This window comes from Sus scrofa, chromosome 8, assembly GCF_054392235.1.
Source record: "Sus scrofa isolate SSC_HxYL_T2T_F1_AM1 chromosome 8, Sscrofa_HxYL_maternal_Yorkshire_Landrace_v2.0, whole genome shotgun sequence".
In the NCBI taxonomy this organism is placed as follows: Eukaryota; Metazoa; Chordata; class Mammalia; order Artiodactyla; family Suidae; genus Sus; species Sus scrofa.
Genome location: NC_139390.1, coordinates 40,106,003 through 40,128,994, shown reverse-complemented (window position 1 = coordinate 40,128,994; position 22,992 = coordinate 40,106,003). Strand labels below are relative to the sequence as shown.

Genomic DNA, 22,992 nt, shown 5'->3' with positions numbered 1-22,992 from the left:
AATGCCTTTTTTTTTTGTCTTTTTGCCATTTCTTGGGCCGCTCCTGCAGCATATGGAGGTTCCCAGGCTAGGGGTCAAATCAGAGCTGTAGCCGCCTGTCTATGCCAGAGCCACAGCAACGCGGGATCCGAGCTGCATCTGCAACCTACACCACAGTTCACGGCAACGCTGGATCCTTAACCCACCGAGCAAGGCCAGGGATCAAACCCACAACCTCATGGTGCCTAGTCGGATTCGTTAACCACTGCGCCACGACGGGAACTCCCAGACAAACTCAAATACTTTTGACAAGAAACAAATGCTGTGCCAATTTTTTCCTAAACCTTAAAATAATTACAAAGCTATAACCACTACAATTTCCTATCAAAGCACATGGCATCAGCTCTCCCATAAATACATACAACTCAAATTCCAATATCCCAACAGATTAAGTTGTATATTCGAAGTCCAGAATTTCCCTCATCATTTTTTGCTACCTAGACTTCATTGTAAAAATCCTTATTTTTACTCCACTATTTTCTTTTCCATTCTTTTATATCCTCAATAGCTGGATTCTCGCCTGTTCATCTTCTTAAACATTTCCGTCAACAACAAATTCTCACAAATTTGTCTGGATTTGTAATCGCAAACTCCTTGAATTGCTAAAGTAGCAAAAGGGGAAAGATTCTATAACCTTTGACTATGGATTTCTAAGGATTTCTGCTTTCAAAAATTCTGGGACACATGGGAGCACTCATTTATTAAAGTTCATCTTCAATATGGTCAAAGAAGGCTGACTACCCTTTTCAGTTTTAAATGGATTACTCTATCACTAAAGATTTAAAATGGCAAAATACTGTTTCTAAAGCCAAACATACAAATGAGAAATTAGCCTTAACAAATGTATATTGCTATAGTCTAGAAAATTGTAATTCCTTTTATTTCCACAACAGTAACACCTTTTTGCCCAAGCATTTTTACCATGTAAATCGATTTAATCAGAAGTGTGAAGTTATCATTTTTTAGAAATATTTTATAATAGATACATATATACCAAAGTAACAAAAAGCACTTAATAGCTAATGGAGGTGAATAATTAAAACATCAATTCTGATGCCACATTATGGAAAACAATACTGAACCATATTATTAAAGTTTTTGATGTACCACTTTTTACTTCAATACATATAAAAACTTAGCACAACTTCACCATGAGGATCTACTATAACCTGAATTTCTACACAGCACAGGTTTAACTGGGCTTAAAAATTTATTCGGTAAGGCAGACAGCTAATGCAGCTATCAATATTCTCTTCTCTATGTTGGACTCAATCATATAGTAAAAAGCTGAAAGAGACAGCAACTAACCACAGTTTCATTAATCTACAGTTTAAGACAGGCAGTGAATATTCATAAGAACCTCTACCTTCCCTCCTAGCACAGATGAATATGAAAACATCTCTGAAATTTTAATAGAATTATATTAAAATGACTTATTTTGATGATTCTGATGTTCCAGAAAGGGTATGACAGCTGCTTATACAGATACAACAGAAACCTTAATGGTGACAAAATCAGGACCAAGGGAAGACAGACAGTTATTAATCTTTCGTCACAAATTTATCTCTGAGCTTATTTTTTAACAGCCAAAATAAAGACTATCCCTAACTAATTAAAAAGTCTTTAATGTGTAATAAGATAAAAACAAAGCACTAGCTCTGGCAATTACAACAGTATTAATCAAGTACTTATTACAGTGCTAGGAAATCACCATTCTAAGCACTTTATACACTTACCTCTCATAATAACCCTAAGAGGTAGGAACTATTATTATTCCTATTTTACAGATGAAAATAAAAAGAAAAACTTATCCTTTGAGTCCATCTTAAGATTGATAAAGTAGTTTTTAAATTTTTAAACCATAAAAGTTATTTAAAGAAATACATTTTGTACCACAATTCAGTACATACATAATATAAAAAACAAAAAGTTTCACAAAACATAAACCTACACTGACTATAAAGGAAAAAGGGAAACATTAAAATCAAATATAATTTTATTAATATTTAAATGTAACAGGAAAAATAAAGAAATAAAACCAAGAAATATTTAGTGGTTAAGATCACCAAGTTGATTTCACATTACACTCATGGACTGCAATCTCATGCACTGAAAAACACTGAAATAGAAACAAAGTCTCCAATATTACTACAATGAAAACAAAAGTGCATTTGTTCCTCAAAAGTGCATTTGTTCCTCAAATGTTCCTTAATATTGGATAACAGTGTATAATTCAATAAAAATAATTTAATCGGGGGAGCAAAATAATATGGTTTGAGAACACTGCCCTTTTGATGGTCAGGCTTAATCTAAGAATTTAATTCTTTTGGAAAGTTTGTTTTTTGTTTTTTTGATTGTGAGCAAGAGTTCTTAACTAGCATATATGCAATACAGAGAGATCACGAAGTCCCTGAACCTAAACTGTATATGCATGTGTATACATGTATTTTTCAGGCAAGAGTACATAGTTTGCAGCAAATTTTCAAAGGGCTTAATGCTTCGAAGAAAGTTCAAAACCACTATCCTTAAAAAAATAAAACATGCTTGCTGAAATCTATGAGTGTAGTTTTCTTACAACAGAGCTTCTAATAAGAACGGAGAAGCAGATAGTTCAAGGGTCAATCTCTAGGAAAAAACCTAAAATGTGACTATTTCGCATTCAACTTAAAGACAGATACACTTGGTATGATTATCCTACTCAGGCCATATAGATGAATAGATGGCTATAACAACTGTACACAGAAACTGGTATAACACCTCTTAAGTTACTTTAGGAGAGAGATGAGCCTTGAAATACATATAGAATGGATTTAGACATGCAGGATAGAAAGGGAGGATATTTTATTTTTTCTTTTTATGGCTGCACTTGAGGCCTATGGAAATTCCCAGGCTAGGGACTGAATCGGAGTTGCAGCTGCAGGTCTAAGCCATAGCCACAGCAACACCAGTTCCAAGTCACATCTGTGACCTGCACTACAGCTTGCAGCAACACCATATCCTTAACCCACTGAGCAAGGCCAGGAATCAAATCCACATCCTCACAGAGACTACATCAGGTCCTTAACCCTCTGAGCCACAATAGGAACTCCCAAGGGAGAACATTTTAGATGGAGAGAAGAACATGAGTGGGGAAATTACGTGCAAGATTCCAATTTAGCAAATATACTACCTACCAATCTGTTTGCACCTTTGAAAATGGTTATCAACAAAGAGACTTTCAAAGAGGCAGAGAATATAAATTAAGGGAGAATTACACATAGGAAAGAGCTCCGTGAGGCTATAAAATGTTATGCAAATATCAGTTCTCATTAAAGCTAAATCTATCATGTTACTTCAAATTCCAAGGTGCTCAGTCAACATCTGATTTTAATATTTATGCCAAGCCAGAATCCAGTCTCTAAATCAGTTGTTCTCAATTCTACCTACACATCAGAATCACCTAGAGGGCTTTTAAGACTTCTAATACCCAGAGTGCAGACCAAATATTTAAATCAGAGCCTCTCAGGCCTAAACATCATTAATTTTTGTAACTCCTCATGTATTCCAACACAAAGCCAAAGTCGTGAACTATAACTAATCGGGAGCCCAAAGAAATTTATATTGCATATATTCATACTCTTCTAGAAGGAATTTAAAGTAATGAAAATTAATATTTAATTCCTCATTACTCAATCAAGTCTTATCTATCAAAATCTCACAAATATGATAAGGATTTCATTACATACATATTTTCACATTTATCTTATGAGTTCTGTGGACTGACAGTATTGCTTCTATACCTGCTTTTTATTTTTACTTTCACAAGGCACAAGAATAATATTCCCTATAGTATATACATAGTTTTAAAAGAAAATATATCACTTTTCTGGATAGAATTTTTTATTAAGAAGTTGTCGCCTGAAAAGTAGAATGTTTTATGTCCAAAATAAAAATCATACAATTTAAAACTGTCTTCAGGACATGTAATATGTCTCCTAAAATACTACATTTAAAGAGACCTAAAATGGGAGCAGAGCTCCAAAGAGAATAACAGGAGTTCCCATCGTGGCTCAGCAGAAATGAATCTGACTAGCATCCATGAGGACCCAGGTTCGAGCCCTAGTCTTGCTCAGTGGGTTAAGGATCCGGTGTTGCTGTGAGTTGTGGTGTAGGTCGCAGATGAGGCTCGGATCCCACGTTGCTGTGGTTGTGTTGTGGCACAGGCCAGCAGCTAGAGCTCCGACTCACCCCTAGCCTGGGAACCTCCATATGCCATGGGTGCGGACACACACACACACACACACACACAAAAGGCAACTTCCACCTCTGTATCAAGGCTTTCCAATGGCTTATATAAGGATTTGCAGACCTAGGCTCATGCAGGTAGACTATATATTTACCAAAAAAAGAAAAAAAAAACCCAAAGAGAACACACTTTAGAGGGGACCTGGTAGTAGCGCCTTCCCCAGCTTACACATTATTTTATCCATAAGTACATAAGCATAACAAAAGTAAGTCCAATTATTTTCATTTTCACAAATGTGCTTCACAAAGAGGCTCTTTTGTGAAGTAGAGTGCCAACACCAATATTCAGGCTCAGGGATGAACAGATCCAAAACCTCTCCACTTCAACAATGTTTTCCATGCTAATTTTCTGGGTTGTAAATTTTTTAAATGTTACATTACTTTTTCAGCTATGTTAGAAACAAATGAAAAAACCCTGAAAGCTTTAGGGTGAAATATGCTAAATTTTGACTCACTGGAGGACACAAATGTGTTCATTAGGGCAGCCAAGTTTACTCACTTTTGTGTAGGGATTGAATAAAGCTTTACCCGCTATATTTACGCTAAGCTGCATTTTTTACTTTTTTCATTTTTTTTTTTTTTTCTCTTTAGGGCCACACCCATGGTATATGGAAATTTCCAGGCTAGGTATCGAATCAGCGCTGTAGTTGCCGGCCTACACCACAGCCACAGCAATGAGGAATCTGAGCCCTGTCTGTGACCTATACCGCAGCTCACCAGGATGCCAGACCCTTAACCCACTGAGCAAGGCCAGGGATCGAACCTGCATCCTCATGGATACTAGTGAGGTTCGTTAATCAGTGAGTCACGACAGGAATTCCTACATTTTAAAAATATATCATTGATTTTTGGAAAAGATGTGTCTAAAGATAATTTTTAAAAAGAAAAGGTCTTCATACATCCAATCACATAAAATCTTACAAGCTACACAGTTCAGCAACACACATTCGGAGTGCTCAAATGTTATAAAGGTACAGGTACATTTGTTCATTTTATGATTTCATCAAGACCTAAGAGTAAGTAGCGCAAGAACAAATGAGGAAGTTAATCTTAGACTTAATGTTCACTTAACATTCAGTTATATTATAAGTTTCGTGTTTATTATAAGAAATCCAAGCAAGTGTAAATATTTTAAAGTGATTTGACACTGTAAAATTTATACTATTCCTCTTTCAGGAGTCTGACTTAAAAAGTATTCGGATAGTGGAAAACAAGCTTAATGAAACTGCCTAGTATTTGCAACTAATCACCTAAAAGGCGCATAATTTGAGATTATAAAATCAAAACAAAATATAGAAATATACTGGACATTAGGATAGGATTATAGCAATCAACCATATTGCCAATTTCGATTTTATGTATTCATTAAAACTACTTCATTTTTCTAACTGGTTTTACAGGAGTTACAAACACGAATGTACAAAACAAACCTGAACCAATAAAATATTATTGTTATATACATATAGTTACCTTGAAGAGTTAAAAAACACCGTATCATATAAAATTAACAAGGTGAGAAAACAAGTCTGGGTCTCCAAATATAGTAACTTATGAAAAAGATCTCAACCAGTGTTTTTTAATTGTTCTTTACAAAGAGACTTACGGAATGCTTCAAAAAAAAAAAAAAAAAAAAAAAAAAAACAAAAAAAAACTCTCCATTTCTCAGTTATATTAATTACAAGAGTTGGAATTTCATTTTCTAGCTTATGCTGTTAAGATAATGTAACTTTCATAGATTTTTTTTTTTTATTTTCAAAAGTACAAGATACACACTGACAGTACAGTGTCAAATTTCCTACTACCTACATTCCTTGAGACTAATCACAAAATCAGAATAGGGAGTTTTCTGAGTTACCAAAACATATTTTTTTGGTGGTGGTAGTGGAGAAGTGCTAGTGTAGGGAGAGTTACACAAGTTGGCATATTGAGATGCATCACTTTCCGATTTAAGAACTAGTATTTTCCTTATATTTAGCATCAACTATTTTAGTTATTACATATAAAAAGCATAACTGTTTTAAGTTAAAAAATTATAAGTAAAATGAATTTCAGGCACATTATAAACCAACTATACTTTAAAAATAATTTTAAAAAACCATAAAAAATGAGATATCATTTCAAAAAAATAAAAAATAAACTGCAGGAATTTCAAATGTTAAAATAACAGTAGCAAAAGAAACAAATATAAAATTTAAAATTACATTAAAGTAACAGATTTTAAATATTTCTATGACTTTGCACATGAAAGTCAACTTGCCTGAACTGCAGTATTTAAAGGAGAAAAACCAAGGATTCTTGCCCTGGCTTTGCCTCTTACTTAGCCATGAATTTGAGCCAGTTCTCTATAATTTCTCAAATCTCCTTTTCCGTGTAAACCAGGGACTAACCAGAAAATAATTTCAGGATTAAAAGTGCCTTCCAAATAACACAGTCCAAACCCATCAGTTTACAAATGTGGAAACAGAGGCCTAGAAATTTTAGGGAAATTTGCACTAAATTCACATAAGTGCAAAATCAAACCTAATGTCCAAATACAATACTCATGCCATGAAACCGCTGTTAAGTTTAAGAAAGCGGTTATTCTTTTCATACAAAAAATGGCTACTGATTCATCATCAATAGTAGCATGATGAAAATAAAAGCTCTACTGTCTGGTCCTTTTGGGATCCGTAAACAGTCTGTCCATGTTGCTGGCCAGTTAAATATCAGTCCAAGTGCTTCACACTATGCACCATGTGCCATAACTACCAAGTCAATTATTACACAGAAGTAGCATTAGCACAGCTATTAAACTTTGGGGTTCCACAGAAATATTAAACATTGATAGACTCATAGACTCCACACTACACTTGTTAGATCTAACTTTCCTTATTTATCTTATTTTCTTATCTTTTGTCCTTTTTAAGGGCCAAACCCGTAGCATATGGAGGTTCCCAGGCTAGGGGTTGAATCAGAGCTGTTGCTGCCGGCCTATGCCAGAGCCACAGCAACACCAGATCCGAGCCATGTCTGCAACCTGCACCACAGCTCACAGTAACGCTGGATCCTTAAACCACTGAGCAAGGCCAGGGATCGAACCCTCAACCTCATGGTTCCTAGCTGGATTTGTTTCTGCTGCGCCACGGTGGGAACTCCTAACTTTCCTTATTTAAGTAACTCTATTTTCTATTAGTTCTTCAAGGAGAATTTTAGTTTTAAAAAATAAGATCTATCAATATTGTATGATACATATGGAAAAATGTTAATGAATACTTTTAAGATAATAGTAATATATGCATATTTTCATTCTATAACCTGTTAAAACAATACATGCGACTGACACTATCCTAAGAACAAATATTTTATCTGCATCAATTACTATACTTATCATCTGGATATTCATAAACATTAGTAATATTTTTCACTTTGAGATAAATACCCACTTTTGAGAATAAGCTTATTCTCTCCTAACAAGAAATCCTATCAAAGCAAGCTGACTACAAACTCTTACTACTCCTAGGGAATATATAATGGAGACCTCAAAGAAAAGAAAATCTAAGTTGACGTGTTTCCTCCTTTTGTTTTTCTTTTAGGTGCTATGATCAAAGACAACTGATAATAATTTAAATATTTAAAAGTTTGTACGTGAAAATAATTAAAAGCACATCAATACAGCATTGAGCTACCCAGGAAGGAAGCTTAAAATCCTTTAATGACAAAAACAAAATACACTACCATATTCCATCACCTTGTTTAAAACTTCAAATGATAAATTAACAAGGTATCTTGGTCTGTATTTCTAAATCAAGTAAAAGTGTAACTTCTTAGATTGATCACTGTTGGCAACGCATTTTCATATTCTAACATATTTGCTTCTCATTACATCCTTTAGGTCAGAAATTACTATTCCCATTTTACAGGCTCAGAGAGTTTACAATACCCATCCAAGGTCATACGGTTTGCAAAGTTAAGATTTAAAACACAAAACAAAATTCTATGGAGAGTAGATTATGAGTAAAAAGCATAGCAATGATAAGGGAGACAGTACTTCCTAGGACTGCAGGTAGACCCACTTAACAGAATGGCAGGTTTACGCACTGTAGTTGGGATATAAAGATTGGAACGATTCAGTGGTGTCCAATCTTACAGGCCCTAAGACTAGCTCAGAGGATTAAAATTTTATTTCACAGAGAGTAAAAAGCACCCAGGGGTTTTTGAATAGGGTATGTAAGAAAGGAAAATTAAACCTGCAATAGGGGAAAGGAAAACATTTATTAAGGAACCATTAGCATGCTTCCATGCAATTTATAATATATTATAAAAGGCCAGAGAGATGAGGGCAAGAGATTAGGTTGATAAGGCCTAAGTCATAAGGTATTCATAAAAATCCTCAATTCCATACTGAAAAAGTATCACTTGGGGGAAAAATATGGTATAGCCTACTCAAAATTTATTATCTGTCTAAAAAAACAAAGCACTGATGATCTAAACATCAGGAGTATCCAATGTTTAAAAACAGCCTTACCTTAGATCAGGTGATTCGGCCCTCCCATATCGATCCTGCCACTTCCCAACGCTTGAATTGGCTTTTCTGGAGGCAGTACTTGTCTGAGACTGAGAAGATGTGCTGTTTCTGGTGAGATAAATTTTCTATGTTTTTTCTTACATACTGTTGTCTCTGACCCCCCTTGTTCTGTTTCTTTTTTCCTGGACATGCTTTTTCTAAAGTCCTTTAGGATGTTCCTATAGTATCTTCAAGTCACATGAAATACTTGCTATGGTACTAAGACTGCTACTGCTATTCAAATACAGATGTGTTTGTTATCAACATTTTATTAAGTCTAGAATATTTTCATAAATATTTTTCAACATGACAGTATGACGTCAAAATGCAGAAGTGAAAAAAGAACCAAAGGTTACACATATTATTAAAAAATAAATTTCTGTGCTTTTATGAATTAATAAGATTAATTTCTGCAGTTTCACAAAATCTTATTTGAAACTTTGCTATTTGTTTCCTTAATTCTTCAATAACAGGAATAAGTATTGTTAGTGTAACCAGTTAACAGCAACTCTCTGATGTGTTTTATAAAAGCCTATACCAAATACATATTGCATAAAAAAATTCAATTTCAAAATAATTAAAGTCGTTCAAAGTAAAATTCTAAAGAATGTTAATTTTATCCCTGGTATTCAGCTATTTACACTCTTGCCAATCCTTTAAAGAACTTATGAGACACTCTTTCAAAGAAATAGGAATAATATATATTTTATGTATCTCCTTATTCATGTAAAAAAAAAAAAAATTGGAAGAATAAACCAGAAACTAGATGAAATAAAATTTTTTACTTACATGAGTGAAAAAAACTGGGGAAAGAATGACTAATAATCTGAGTATATTTTTGGATAGCCCTGACTTTGGAACTATGTTAAATGTTCTATATAAGCAGAAAACAAATCAATAAGCACAGAGGAAAAGAAATGCTAACACTAAATACAAAGAAAAACAATAGATCGAATTGCACTTTAAAGGATCAATAGAACTCCTCTGAAGGAAATTTTGAATATATTTTTCCTATTTATCATCAATCTAAAAAAAAGAATAATTACAAAGAAATCTTGAACTCTATTTAAAAGGTTTGGTTTTGGTAATGATAAGTGCAAAATTCTAATCAATTTATGTATATTTCAGGATTAAGCAAATGAAAAGTGAACTAGTTTCTCACTTCAGGAAAAGGAAGATGCAATATGGAACAGGAAAAGTAGTAAATAAAACCTGTGGTGTCAAACTGCAAGTAAAAGCAACATGACTGCATGATTAAAATTTTATAAAAATATTGAAATTGCTTGCTTCTTCCTAGCATTGGGAGCTGAGGAGGCCTAGAAATAGTGACACCTCGACAGCAATGAACATAACTACTGAAAAGATCATGGTTTCTAGTTATCATTTCCCGCTAAAAGCATCAGGGTCCCTTCAAGAAATGGTTGCTTCTAGAGAAGGGGCAGGAAAAATCTAAGACAAGACTGAAACATCTGGTAATGCCAGAAAATAAAGAAATCCTCAAAAAAAAAAAAAAAAAGATATGGACATATCAAAAGGTTACAGGAACCAGTTAAAGAGGCTCCTACGGACCAAATGTGGGAAAATTTGAGCATCAATATGAATTACAATATATATGTACACACACATACATCCACACACACATATATACATACATATGTATATACATATATAGTTTACATATGACATACACAAATAAGCCATATTTATAAGCAACACACAAACACACACTCTCACAAACAAAATTAATGAGCCTAATCATAAATAAGTGAGGGAGGTGGAAAAACTAATTTTTAAAGTAGAATGCCAACTAATAAATGTAAGAGAAATAACAGTTAGACAACGACTGTTCTGCAGTCATTACAGTAATAACTGATTAAATCAAAAATCATCAATGGATGTAACATTCTTGGTAAGTTCAAACAGGATGTTTACACAGTCTCTTCACAGATTACTTATTTACACAGTAATTTTTCAGAAACCCAAAGGACACCACCACAACTAAGTGATTAAAGTTGTCATTACTAATAATGGGACAAACTAATATCATGTACCTACAGGCTGATTCACTATGAAAAACACAACATTACTTACATAGTATTCCTGCCCCCAAAGCAAAGCCTGAATCTAATAACACAGAAACATCAGAAAAACCCAGATTGAAGAATGATATTTAAAATAACCAGATTGTACTCTTGAAAAATTCAATGTCTGTACTCTTGAAAAATTCAATGTCAACAAATGTTTGAGAAGTTGTCCCAGATAAAAGAAGAATAAAGAAATAAGAGTTAATTTTAATGAATAATACCAGAATGAATCCTAACTCAAGGAGGAAAGAATTGTCATAAAAGATATTATTCAAATAATTGGCAAAATTGTCTTTGCTCTTAAGAAATATATGCTCAAGTATTTAGAGTAAAAGGGCACAATGTCTACAATTAGCATTGAAATGGTTCAGGAAAAAAAACATTTTTGAGAAACTATAAAGCAAATGTGGCAAAATATTATTAATTGGTGAATCTGGGTAAACAGTGTATAGACTTATTTAATATTTTCCTTGCAACTCTTAAGTTCAAATTTCTGTCAAAAACATTAAAGAATAAAAATAAATAGAGGTGGCACAACAGAAGCTTCTGGTACTAATGATAATATCCTGCTTACTGATCTATATGAAAACTTGTAAAGATTAAACAAAATATCCTGATATATTAAATATTAACATTTTACTTAAGTACACCAATTTGCTGGGTAGTACAGAAACTTAGAAATCCAGCATTCTTACAGGTACAAAGAATTACAAAAAAAAAAAGTTTTGTGCAAACATACTAACAACCATCTATATATTAATAAGGCAATCTAAGATTTTAAACAATAGAAATAGTGATTAGGTCAATAGCACACCTCAATACTGCTAAATATTTGCTGGGCAGTCTCTATTACGACTTAAATGACATTAGCATCTTCTCCCTAAAGTCAATAAAATTCCACTTTCAAAAATATCAACTTTCCATAAATATAGAGGCTAAAACAGAAATGCTTTATAAAGAATAAAACACACACACACAAAAGAATAAAACACAAATATTTATTTATGGAAATACTTCACAGTGATCAAAAATTATCTTTTTGATCAAGGGAAGATGAATCCAGAAATCAAACTTTTCCAATGAGCAATGAGTACTATTCTCCATATGCAAAAGTGACAGTACTGACATGTTAGGTCTGCATCTATAAGCTGTGGTGGTAATTACCCAATCTTTTTAGTAGTAGTGATAAATCTGCTAATTTTTCAATCATTTCTTTACCTTCTGGTTACTGAGCCTTATCTACCAGTGCCCCCTCATCACTCCTTATCCATCTCTCTTTCATCTCTCCTTAGATCTATGACCCATCACTATAATCGCTCTCTCCAGTACACTCTCACCTTTCTTGCTCCTCTAGCCCTTTGTTATATTTGCCTGGTGTAACTTCAATCCCAGTTAAATCCAACTCCAGCTACTCTTCATGAACACATGAACACCCAACAAGGGGAAGAGAAACAAACCCAAACAAGCTGACTTGTCTCATTAATCTCGAAAAAAGTTGGAAATACAGTCTCTCTCCCTGTGTTATCCATTTTTCACTCTGCTAATTCTTTCCTATTAGCATATAAAATGCTGTGATTTCTCCCACTTTGAAAAATAACCCTCTCTTGACCCACTTCCCTCCAGGTAACTGCCTAGCAATCCTGCTCCTTTTCCCTAGTTCATTCATGAACCTCTAGATAATTATTTCAGAATTTCACCTCGCCTCTCACACACTCAACACCCCTTTCAATATCTTTGCTTTCACCATGTAAGTCTACATCCTAGGTTGCTGGGAAAAACTGAAGCAATCAGAAAGAGAACTTTCAGTTGTTCCCATCACCATTTACCTACTCACCTACCTTTATGAGATCCTGCCTCCCTCCTGTTACAACGAGTAAATTGCCCATGTTCCCCCTTAAGGCTAAGTCCTCCACTTGCCTATTAAATCCCACCCCCTCTGAGCTTCTCAAGGACACTGCTGTAACAACGGACCCTTCTCATCTCTTATCATCAATTTTTCCCTCTAGTAACTCATTCTCATAAGTATACAAACATGCGGTAATTTCTTTCATTGGAGGGGGGACCGCCTTCTGACCCCACATTTCCCTCCCATTTCTCTGCCACCTCAAAAGAAAAAACTCAAAAAACTGGTCATTCTAATTGTCTCATTCTAATTCTTCTCTCCCTATTCTCTCTTGAATCCACTCCAGAAAGTCTTTTTTTCAATCTTCACTTTATACCACCGAAAATGATCCTGCTTAGAATCACCAAAAGATCTTTCCATTTTAAGATTCAAAGTCATTCTCAATCCTGTCCTTCTTGGACAATCAGTATTATTTGATAGTTAAACTTCTGCCTACTTTGAGACACATTCTTTTGAGGATATACATTGGATTTTCTTCCTACCTCACTCATCATTCTTCTCTACCAGTCTTGTCTTACTGGTCCACCCTTATTTTTCTGACCTCCAAGTAAGTGGCCCAAGACTGTCCTCTTACCACTTCTCTATTAATACTTACTTCATTTACAACCTAATTTAGTTTCATAGATTTACTTAAATACTAAACACTGATCACTCCCAAATTCGCACCTGCAGCTAGGACCTTTCCCCTCTACTCCAGATCCATACACCCACTTCCCCATACACATTTTCTATTTTTATGTTTAACAAGCATCTCCATTTTATTATGCCCTAAACGGAACTCTTGGTTTCCTCCCTTCAAAAATCATTCTTCCTATAGTCTTTTCCACCTCGCATATAAAAAGAGCAGAAATGTATCTTTAGAAATGTACCCAGTATCTGATGGTGTCTCACCATGGGCACCACTACCACTTTGGTCCAAGTTACCATTATCTCTCGTCAAGATAATTGTTACAGCCTCCTACTTACTAGTCTCTCAATTACTGCCCTCAACCCCTCTGCAACCTGAGCTTAATAAAGTAGTTAAATTGAGACTTTAAAAACCTAAATCAGATTATTTCATTCTTCTGCCCAAAATCTGATGGTGACTCCCCATATGTTTTACTTATAGGAAAAGCCAAAATTGCTATAAATGGCACAATGCCCTACTGGGACGGCTGGGGGTGTTGGAAGTGAGCAGGCAAAGTACAGAAAAACTGCTATTGATTTTTAAAAGTTCATTTAGTTTAATTATGATAACAAAAACCTATCAAATATTTATTATGTAACTCCTTCTACAAATTAATTCATTTAATATACAGAACTACCCTGTGGTATTATGTAGCATTATTACTGTATTTTATAGATTAAGAGGTGAAAGAACAAAAAGATTAGGGAATGTGCCCGAGGACACATAGCTAGTAAGTAAATACATTAAGCCAGGATTTGAACCGCAAAAGTCTGGTTTTGAAAATGTCCATAAGTAATTGTTAAGATGAGAAGAGACAGTCAAAATCTGAGATGACTTTATGACATTTAATTCTAGATCAAAGTTTCAAAAGTCATTATCTTAAGGCTACATGTTTGGTTTTCCCGCAATCATACAGTATGAAATACCAGAACAAAACCAGGAAACTACGCAAAATAAATTTAACTAAAATAAAAGATAAATGATCTGGCTGAGAACTAGTGATCTGGCTAAGAACTAGTAATAGTCAGATTATTAACTTATTTCAGGCCCAGAAAAATAACTGATTTAAGGCATCTTTATCTAATTCAAGATGCAACTGCTAACATCAAAACTTCCCTAGTCCTGGCTTATCCTTTACCATTTTCCTAGTAATAGGCTAACTACTTGTCATGTTTAAGTTAAAGACATTTACCAACACATTTGCCTCTTACAATTAATATCTTGTAGAACTCAAAGTTAGGTATTATCACAACAAACCAGAGAAAGGAAAGAAAGTGGTTTTAATTGCAAACATTTCTCAGGCTGAAATTTCTATGACTCTTTCACTAAAATCAGTAAAACATCTTGAGGCCAGCATATCTAGACTTAGGGAATTCAATAATTCTTTATAGAAGAATAATAAGCATAGAAAACAGCAAAACCATTATTGTCAACACCTCTCTTTAATGTGAGATTGCTGTCTCTTTATACACACATGTAATTATATATCAGCCTTCATTTCTTGCTTACCTAAATTTTTTCAGATGAAATAACACCCAGAAGAGTTTTTCACAAAGAATTCATTTTGTACTAAAACCAAGTAGAATGTTCCAGTTTTTTGTTATGTCATTCAGAGCCTTTCTACCTCATATGGCACTAATACGAGGTAAAGACACCAATTCCTTCAATCAACTGAATCATCAATGTCTCACTAACCTGCTTGGTGGGAGGCCAGTCTTGAACAAGGAAGGAGGAGAAGTAAACTCAGCTTTTGTAGATGGAAGTGCTGCTTCCTTCTCTGAATTTCCAGTTCTTCCCTGCTGTACCTTAAAAAAAGGGGTTATTAGCTTGTTTAATTTAATGGAACACTCCACATAATACAGTAAAAATGTTAAAACCATAACATCTGATTCAAAATTAAATATGAAGAATGTTTCATTGCTGAGCATATAATAAAATTAAACCTATTCTAGAATAGCATTAAGTGAAAGGCATCAAAGATGGATTATGGGATCAAAATGTTCCCAACTATTAACAAGTTCACATTAATGTCACTTAAAAGTCTGATAAACTATAACTCTTAAAGACTTCCATAAATTTCCTCAGATCAACATAAACAGTCCAAGATACTTAGTTAAGACTCTGTGTTTCATAGTTAAAGAGAGGCCCTGAGGAATTTTCTCATTCTCTTCTATGTTTACTACCCTTATCTAAGAAAAATGGCCATTTCAGACATTTTGACCATTTTCTATTCTGACTGATTTGCTGTATTAATAATCTGCTCCTGCACTTCCATAACCTTTCCCCATTTCCCCATCACCATCAACAGATCCACCATCCTGCCAGTTCAGTACACCTCGAAGCTTTAGTACCTCTTCTCATTCTTTATAATCACTTTCAAACCAGTTATCTGCTTCATAATTTCTCCCAAATTTGCTCATCTTTTCTGCTCCTATTAGATCCTTTGAATATGGTCTAGCCATAAGACTGGTGAAAATATTCTTTACACTCTTGCTTTTATACTCACCCTCCTATCTTAAAATCAACATTAATTTAATAAATTTATATAGTTCAAGTTGCTCTATACTTGAATAACATCACTATTATCTTACGCCCTATATAAATTCTACTGTCCCTTTTCAATCTAAATTCAGCATCACTTGCCTTTCCCGTGAGGCAAAAGCCAAGATAATTCAGACACCATGACTCTTATGTATATAAACTACTGATTCAATTTCAAAAACCATCTACCTCTCAAATAATCATGTGCAACTTATTTTTAAATAAAATATTAATGTTTAAGTGCTAAATATATAAGGGATGATGAGGATCAGCACTAAGACAATGAGAACAGAAAGCAAGAACTAGATGTGATAGACATTTGACAGTTAAAACTGAAAAAATATGGTGGCAGGGAAAATTAATATGATTTAATCATCATTTATTAAATATCTATTATGTACCAGAAACTGAGACCATAGAGAGAAATACAACAAAATCCCAGACTGTGGAAAAGACAGGCACACAAACCACCAGAGCAATACAGTAAGTGTGATGAAAAAAAAATATCGCTGGGATAAAAGATGCTATTAGAAAACACAGAAGAAAAAAACGCACTCCTCTTCCCAGGAATGTCAGGAATACTCAAGAGCTGACACTATGGTCTCAACTGTTCCCCTGAGCACCAATAATTTACATCCAATTTTTCACATGTTTAATAAGCATCTCAAACTTAGCATGTCCAAAACAAAGCTACTGATTTCCCTCTACCCGACAATCTGATCCTCTCCAAGTCTTCCTCATATAAGTAAATGGCCCTATCATCTACCAAGTTTCTCGAGAAAACAAAAACACCTAGTAATTATTCAATGCATAGGAACATTCTATGTCAACTTCATCTAGACAATAAATACTAAGTTCAACCACTTATCATCATGCCCATTCCTAAAATCCAGGTCAAACCCACAACCACACCTCAACTGTTCCACTAAATTAACTTGTCTTTCTGCTTTGACTTTACATCACTAAAATCCATCTTCTGTACACAGCCAAAGCAGTGTTTCAAGTGTAAATCAACTCATGTCTCTCCCCTGCTCAACATTCCCCAATAGCTTTCTAATACCAACAGAATAAAACCTACACTTACCATGGCCTACAAGCATTTACAGAGTATGGGCCCTGACTACCTCTCCAACTTTGGTTTTCCTCTATTCCTGCCCAACTTAACTATGCCCAGTCACTATGACCTTTCTTTTCTTCTTAGTTCCCCCTTTATGAGGGCTTTTGCACTAGCTGTTCCTTTCACTTTACAAGTCTCCTCGAAACAGTCATTACAATCTCTATCATATTATCATTTTGTGTTTTCTTCATGGAATTTCTCACTACTGTCATTATCTTAAGTCCTCTTATTTATTTTACGTTTATTATCTGTCTGCTGCCACTATAACATAGGATCCCTGAAGACAAGGATGACATCCAGTCCAAATCTGTATCCTAGGTGCCCAAAAACATCACCAGGCATGCAATGAATGCTCAAATATATTTGCTATTTGCTATTTGATTGGCTTTGGGACTCAGCTTAAATGTCACTTCTTGAAGTCTTTCATAGGACAGGTAATTAATAACTATAATTCTTGGCATGATATCCAGTTATACCTATCTTTTCCATTAAGTCATATAAATTCTAAGACCACAAAGTCTAGGTCTATAATGGTTACCTCTACTCTCCACCCAAACCTAAAACACTTCCTGACACAGCCAACGCTCAGTTAAAAACTGGGGAGAAGGGACAAAGAAGGGTGGGGAAAAGTGGAAGGGGAGGGGTGAGAAGACAGCATAAATTAAAAAGTATTTACAAAAGGGGAAAAAGTAAAAAAAGGTATCAGGAAGACACAGTACACTTTTAAACATGTAAAAATTCCTTATGTTTCCTAAGTTCATTTTCTGAATTTCTTCTTAACATAGGCATTATATTAAACAATTCTGAACTTCATCATTTGAGCAACCCTCCTATTAATACATTATCACCTTGTCTTCCGATGTTGCATTCAGCATTACAGATTCAAAATTTGTTTAATCAAAACATAATGAGATTATTTTTTCACATGATCTAATATTTTAAGAAATGACTGTAAGACATCACAGCTATTTTTTGGGGGGGGGGTCATGTGGCATGCCGAAGTTTCTGGGCCAGAGATCAAATCCGTGCCATGGCAGCAACAATGCCAGATCCTTAATTGATAGGCCACCAGGGAACACCATCGTGACTGATTATGTAAAAAACAAATTCATCTCAGATCTTACATATGCAAAGAAAAGCTGACTGAAGTCTATAATCTTAAGAAATTAAGTATTTACACAAATTATGCCAACCTTCATTCTGTAAAATTTCCTACGACTGCCCTTCACAGCATTGCTTATAAAAGCTTAATATTACAGGAGTTCCCGTCGTGGCGCAGTGGTTAACGAATCTGACTAGGAACCATGAGGTTGCGGGTTCGGTCCCTGCCCTTGCTCAGTGGGTTAACAATCCGGTGGTGCCGTGAGCTGTGGTGTAGGTTGCAGACACAGCTCGGATCCTGCATTGCTGTGGCAGTGGCATAGGTCAGCGGCTACAGCTCCAATTCGACCCCTAGCCTAGGAACCTCCATATGCTGCGGGAGCGGCCCAAGAAATAGCAAAAAGACAAAAAAAAAAAAAAAGCTTAATATTACAAAATAATATCCAAAAAATTATTGTCAAACACCCAAATAATGGATTATGTAGCTATTTTAAAGTGTTAATTATCAAAAAAAACCTTAATAACCTAGGAAAACATTCATCACATGTTAAGATGGAAAAAGAAAAAGTAGATAACTGCATAAATTATTTGTTTCAACCCACAAGAATAAAGACTGTGAAGGCAACAAAATTTAGGACTGAGCAAGCAGATGAAAAAATAGTAACTGAGCTGACCAAAGAATCTGAATCCTAAATCAGAAAGGAGAAATCAAAGACATATTAATTTCCACAGCAAGATTCAGGAATTGACAACTCTAGCTCCCAGAGCATTTCAATCAGCCAAGTAAAAAATATAAACCCTCTAGGCAGGATACTAGAGTATCTTCTCTGAAAACTTAGATTATTACAAAAACAAAAATAAAAAACAAAAAGCAAAACAACCTAGATACTGACATCAGAGACTGTGAAAAAAGCTTAGCCCTACAGTAAAGCCTACAATCAGCCAAGCCCTACCCACATGCACAGATCATCTTCACCTTTTCAGTGGTCCACTTTCTTGTGAGTTAATAATGGCTAAGGATCAACAAATATTTGAGGAAAGTCAAAAAGCCCAAAACAACAAACTTAAAAAATCAACTTGGAGAAAACAGCCTATGCACCAAAAGAAAACCTCACAGAAGCAACCTATCATTAATATCAAGACCTTTTTAGAGACAGAGGGAGAAAAAAATACTGCCATCGCTGCATGCATGAACAGAAGCAGGATGCTGTAAGAGAAATACTGAAGAAAAATCTTCTTGGATATGCAAAAATATAACAGCAGAAATGAAAAAGAGAACAGGAGCACTCTAAGGTTAAAGAAATCTCACAGATAATGGAAAACAAAGAGAAAGGAAATAAGAAAAACTAAGAAAATTAAAGGACCAGCATGAGGTCCAATTTTTGAATAAGAGGTCCAAAAGACAGAAGAAAGCAGAGAAAAAAAGCAAAAAAATAATAGAGGAAAATATCCCAGAGATGAAGGATACATAGTTCCAGATTAAGAAGGTACAAATGAATGCTTGGTACAATGGATGATAATAGACCAAGACACATGCTTATGAAATCCACAATACTGGTGACTAAGCTCATACATACATCTACAGATACGGGAAACAAAAAAAAAATATATATGTGTGCACACACATAGTATTTTGAGAGAAGGTTGTGGTTAATTTTTCTTACATACATATCACCTAGTCTCACCAGTCACTCCTCTCTTGCCCTCACCCCAAATGATATAATCATACACCTGGTTGTTGTTGCACCCAAGTGACCTTATTTTTATACCTATTGTATCTCATCTTTCATTTTGTTAAAAAAAAAAATTAAAAACCTTTATTTAGAGAGTTCCCATTGTGGCTCAGCAGTAACAAACCCAACTGGTATCCATGAGGATGCGGGTTCAGGTCCTGGCCTCGCTTAGTGGGTTAAGGATCTGGCATTACCATGAACTGTGGTGTAGGTCACAGGCAGAATGGTTCAGATCCTGCATTGCTGTGGCTGGTGGCATAGGCTGGAGCTACGGCTCTGATTCAACTCCTATCCTGGGAACTTCCATATGCCCTGGCTGCGGCCCTAAAAAAACAAAAAACAAAAAGAAAAGATTTCAAGAATGTCAAAATGTTGATAAATCACTGAGGCACTATAATAAACACACAGGGGTTCATTTGTATTATTCTATCTACTTGTTAATATGTTTGGAAATTTACTGAATAAAAAGTAAAATAAATTATTTTAAAGATGCAGTTGGGTTGCTTGTCTCTCAACAGACTAAGGATGAAAAAATCATCTTCGCAATAGATACGAAAATAACTTAAACTTGAATCTATTCCTCTGTCCACTCACCAGTACTAGTTTGGATCCTTATTCATTTTATACCCTGACTCCCTTTCTGTCTTACATTCATTCTTCAGCTCACCCCAGTTCCAGTTCTTTTTCTAAAAACCAGATTTGCTCATGCTATTCTCCTACCCAAGAACTTTCAAATGGCCTCCTACTGTCTGCAGGCTAATTTAAGATTAAGGTCTTTCTCATAATGGTCCCATTTCTACCATTTCCAGGCTTCTCTCCTCTGTCTCTCACCCCACCTTTCACACTATCTGGTTTTGTTCACATTGCTCTCTCTGCCTACAATGTTCTATACATCCATCTCTCTCCTACTAATGAAAACTCAACTGTCTTTCTTTTGTGTGTGTGTGCTTTTTTCTTCTAGCCCCGCCTATGGCATGAGGAAATTCCCCAGCCAGGGATCAAACACATGCCACAGCAGCAGCCCAAGCTGCTGCAGTGACAACGCTGGATTCTTAACCCGCTGCACAACATAAGAACTTCTCAACCATTTTTCATTTATTACATCCCATTTGAATCCTTCTAGGCTCTGTGACGTAGGATAACCCATGCTCACCTCTGAACTCCCTACTGCATTCTGTCAATACACCACATAACACCTGTCACAGTATACCAGGATTATTAGTTCACATGTACACATCACTCAGATCATGAGCTTCCTGAATACAAAGACTCTGTTTTACATAGCATCCAGCATAGTGCTGTTCAGATATATTTTTTTTTCCTTCTTTCTCACCAAGCCTAATAATGATGGTTCAAATGGCAGTTAAGTGGACAAGACCTTGGATTTTATCCAACCACACCACACACTACTGCCAGTGTCACTCTCCTGATCACTAATAGGCGGTAATCCCTGCAATTCTTCCTCCTGGTTCCTAGGCTGTCTAAAGCTAAATCACACCCTACATATTCTTCTCCAGAAAGAATTCTCTGATCCACTAAGGCTGATTTCTGAAATAATCCTTTTATTTACTTCTACTCAATTAAGACTTAAATTTCTTTGTCCAAGCCAAAGGGCAAATCTTTCCTAAATCTGTAATATTTTTCAATTTCGCTTCTCTATGCTCTCAAGGTTTCCATTAAAATGGTAATATGCTTTTCTCTACTATTGCATCCCACTTTTAACTTAAAAAAAAGGAAGTAGAAAGGACCTATATATAGCATCCAACGTAATTTCTAATCCCAAAGTAGTTTCTAATTAACTCTCTCATATCTCCAATTTCCACAGCATTTTGTTTAAAGTATACATTTTAGCACTTAATAATACCTACTAAATTTACTTATTTGGGAACTAATTACATCTTTGTAATGTTTTTGGTATTCTCCAGAGTTGCAGAGTTCTTTGAAAACAATAATCTCACAGAAATCTGAACAAGGATATTTCAGAAATTTATTTAAGGTGACAGAAATATTTCTGAAACTCAGTGTAAATCAGATGAGATCGGGCAAGTTCAGGGTAGGATAGTCGTAAACTGAAATTCAATGTAAATCAAACTGCAACTTGAAAATACCAAACACTACCACCACATACTATTAGTGGCAGATTTTGAGCACTAGCAACAAAATATAGCTTACAGACCACGATACGCATAAAGAAAAAGCATGAGCCATACACACCCTATCCCAAATCAGTATTTCCAACAGACAATATTTAAGCACATTAAGGCAAAAAAAAAAAGAAAAAGAAAAAAGAGAATACTCATCAAATTCAAGTCCCTATTCATTCGGAATCAAATAAATCAAAATGGAACAACCACCTCCTCTCACATAATCAAAGACACTTCCAAATAATTTTTGATAGACCATATGTACATAAAAAACTCATTCATGATGGCTACCTTCAATACGAGACCAGGCCCTAGGAGTTTCTTTTTATTCTTTACTTTCAGAAGTTTACTGCAAAAAGATAAAATACAGAGAAACTGGCCGTTTAAAAAGGCAGTTCTCCTTCCTGTTAGAAGAAAATAAAAAGCACCACTGCAAACGAACTATTTCATAATCAAGGTAACTTCCTATCTATTCACTGCAATCATAAAAAACAACATATTCAATGTCTAAATAGGTAGCTATCACCAAGAAGAACCTGATGACCATTTAAAATAAGACATCACACACTTTCAAAATATTTACAGCAGAACAAGAACCAAATACTTACCCAAAGTAGGATGTAAATTAAAATTAAATTCTCTATACAGAACTGTGTCCAGCAGAGCGGCTACATCTGCGGATATAGCACATGCATTGCATAAGGCAGTATTTTGGTGGACAGGGCTGTAGCCCCAAATGGGACACAGAAAAGTTCCTGCCCACAAAAGTTCCCTGAGTATATAACCCAATCTAAAAGCCACTCCCAGTCTTCATCCCAGTGTCTCTCAATATAAGA

At 35.0% G+C, this 22,992-nt stretch overlaps 1 protein-coding gene across 50 annotated transcripts in view; it reads right to left on the bottom strand.

Moving 5' to 3' along the window:
- The window catches only part of FIP1L1 (factor interacting with PAPOLA and CPSF1), a 77,927-nt gene that overhangs the window by 39,539 nt on the left and 15,396 nt on the right, over positions 1-22,992 (bottom strand). For 16 of the 50 annotated variants that reach the window (XM_021101227.2, XM_021101231.2, XM_021101235.2 and 13 more), the window contains 2 exons: positions 15,216-15,325; positions 8,828-8,935 (listed from right to left, as the gene is read on the bottom strand). In XM_021101227.2, the coding sequence (XP_020956886.1) occupies positions 8,828-8,935; positions 15,216-15,325 (218 nt within the window). The remainder of the gene's footprint in view (positions 1-8,827; positions 8,936-15,215; positions 15,326-22,992) is intronic. The other 34 variants (XM_021101241.2, XM_021101244.2, XM_021101251.2 and 31 more) reach the window with 3 other exon arrangements.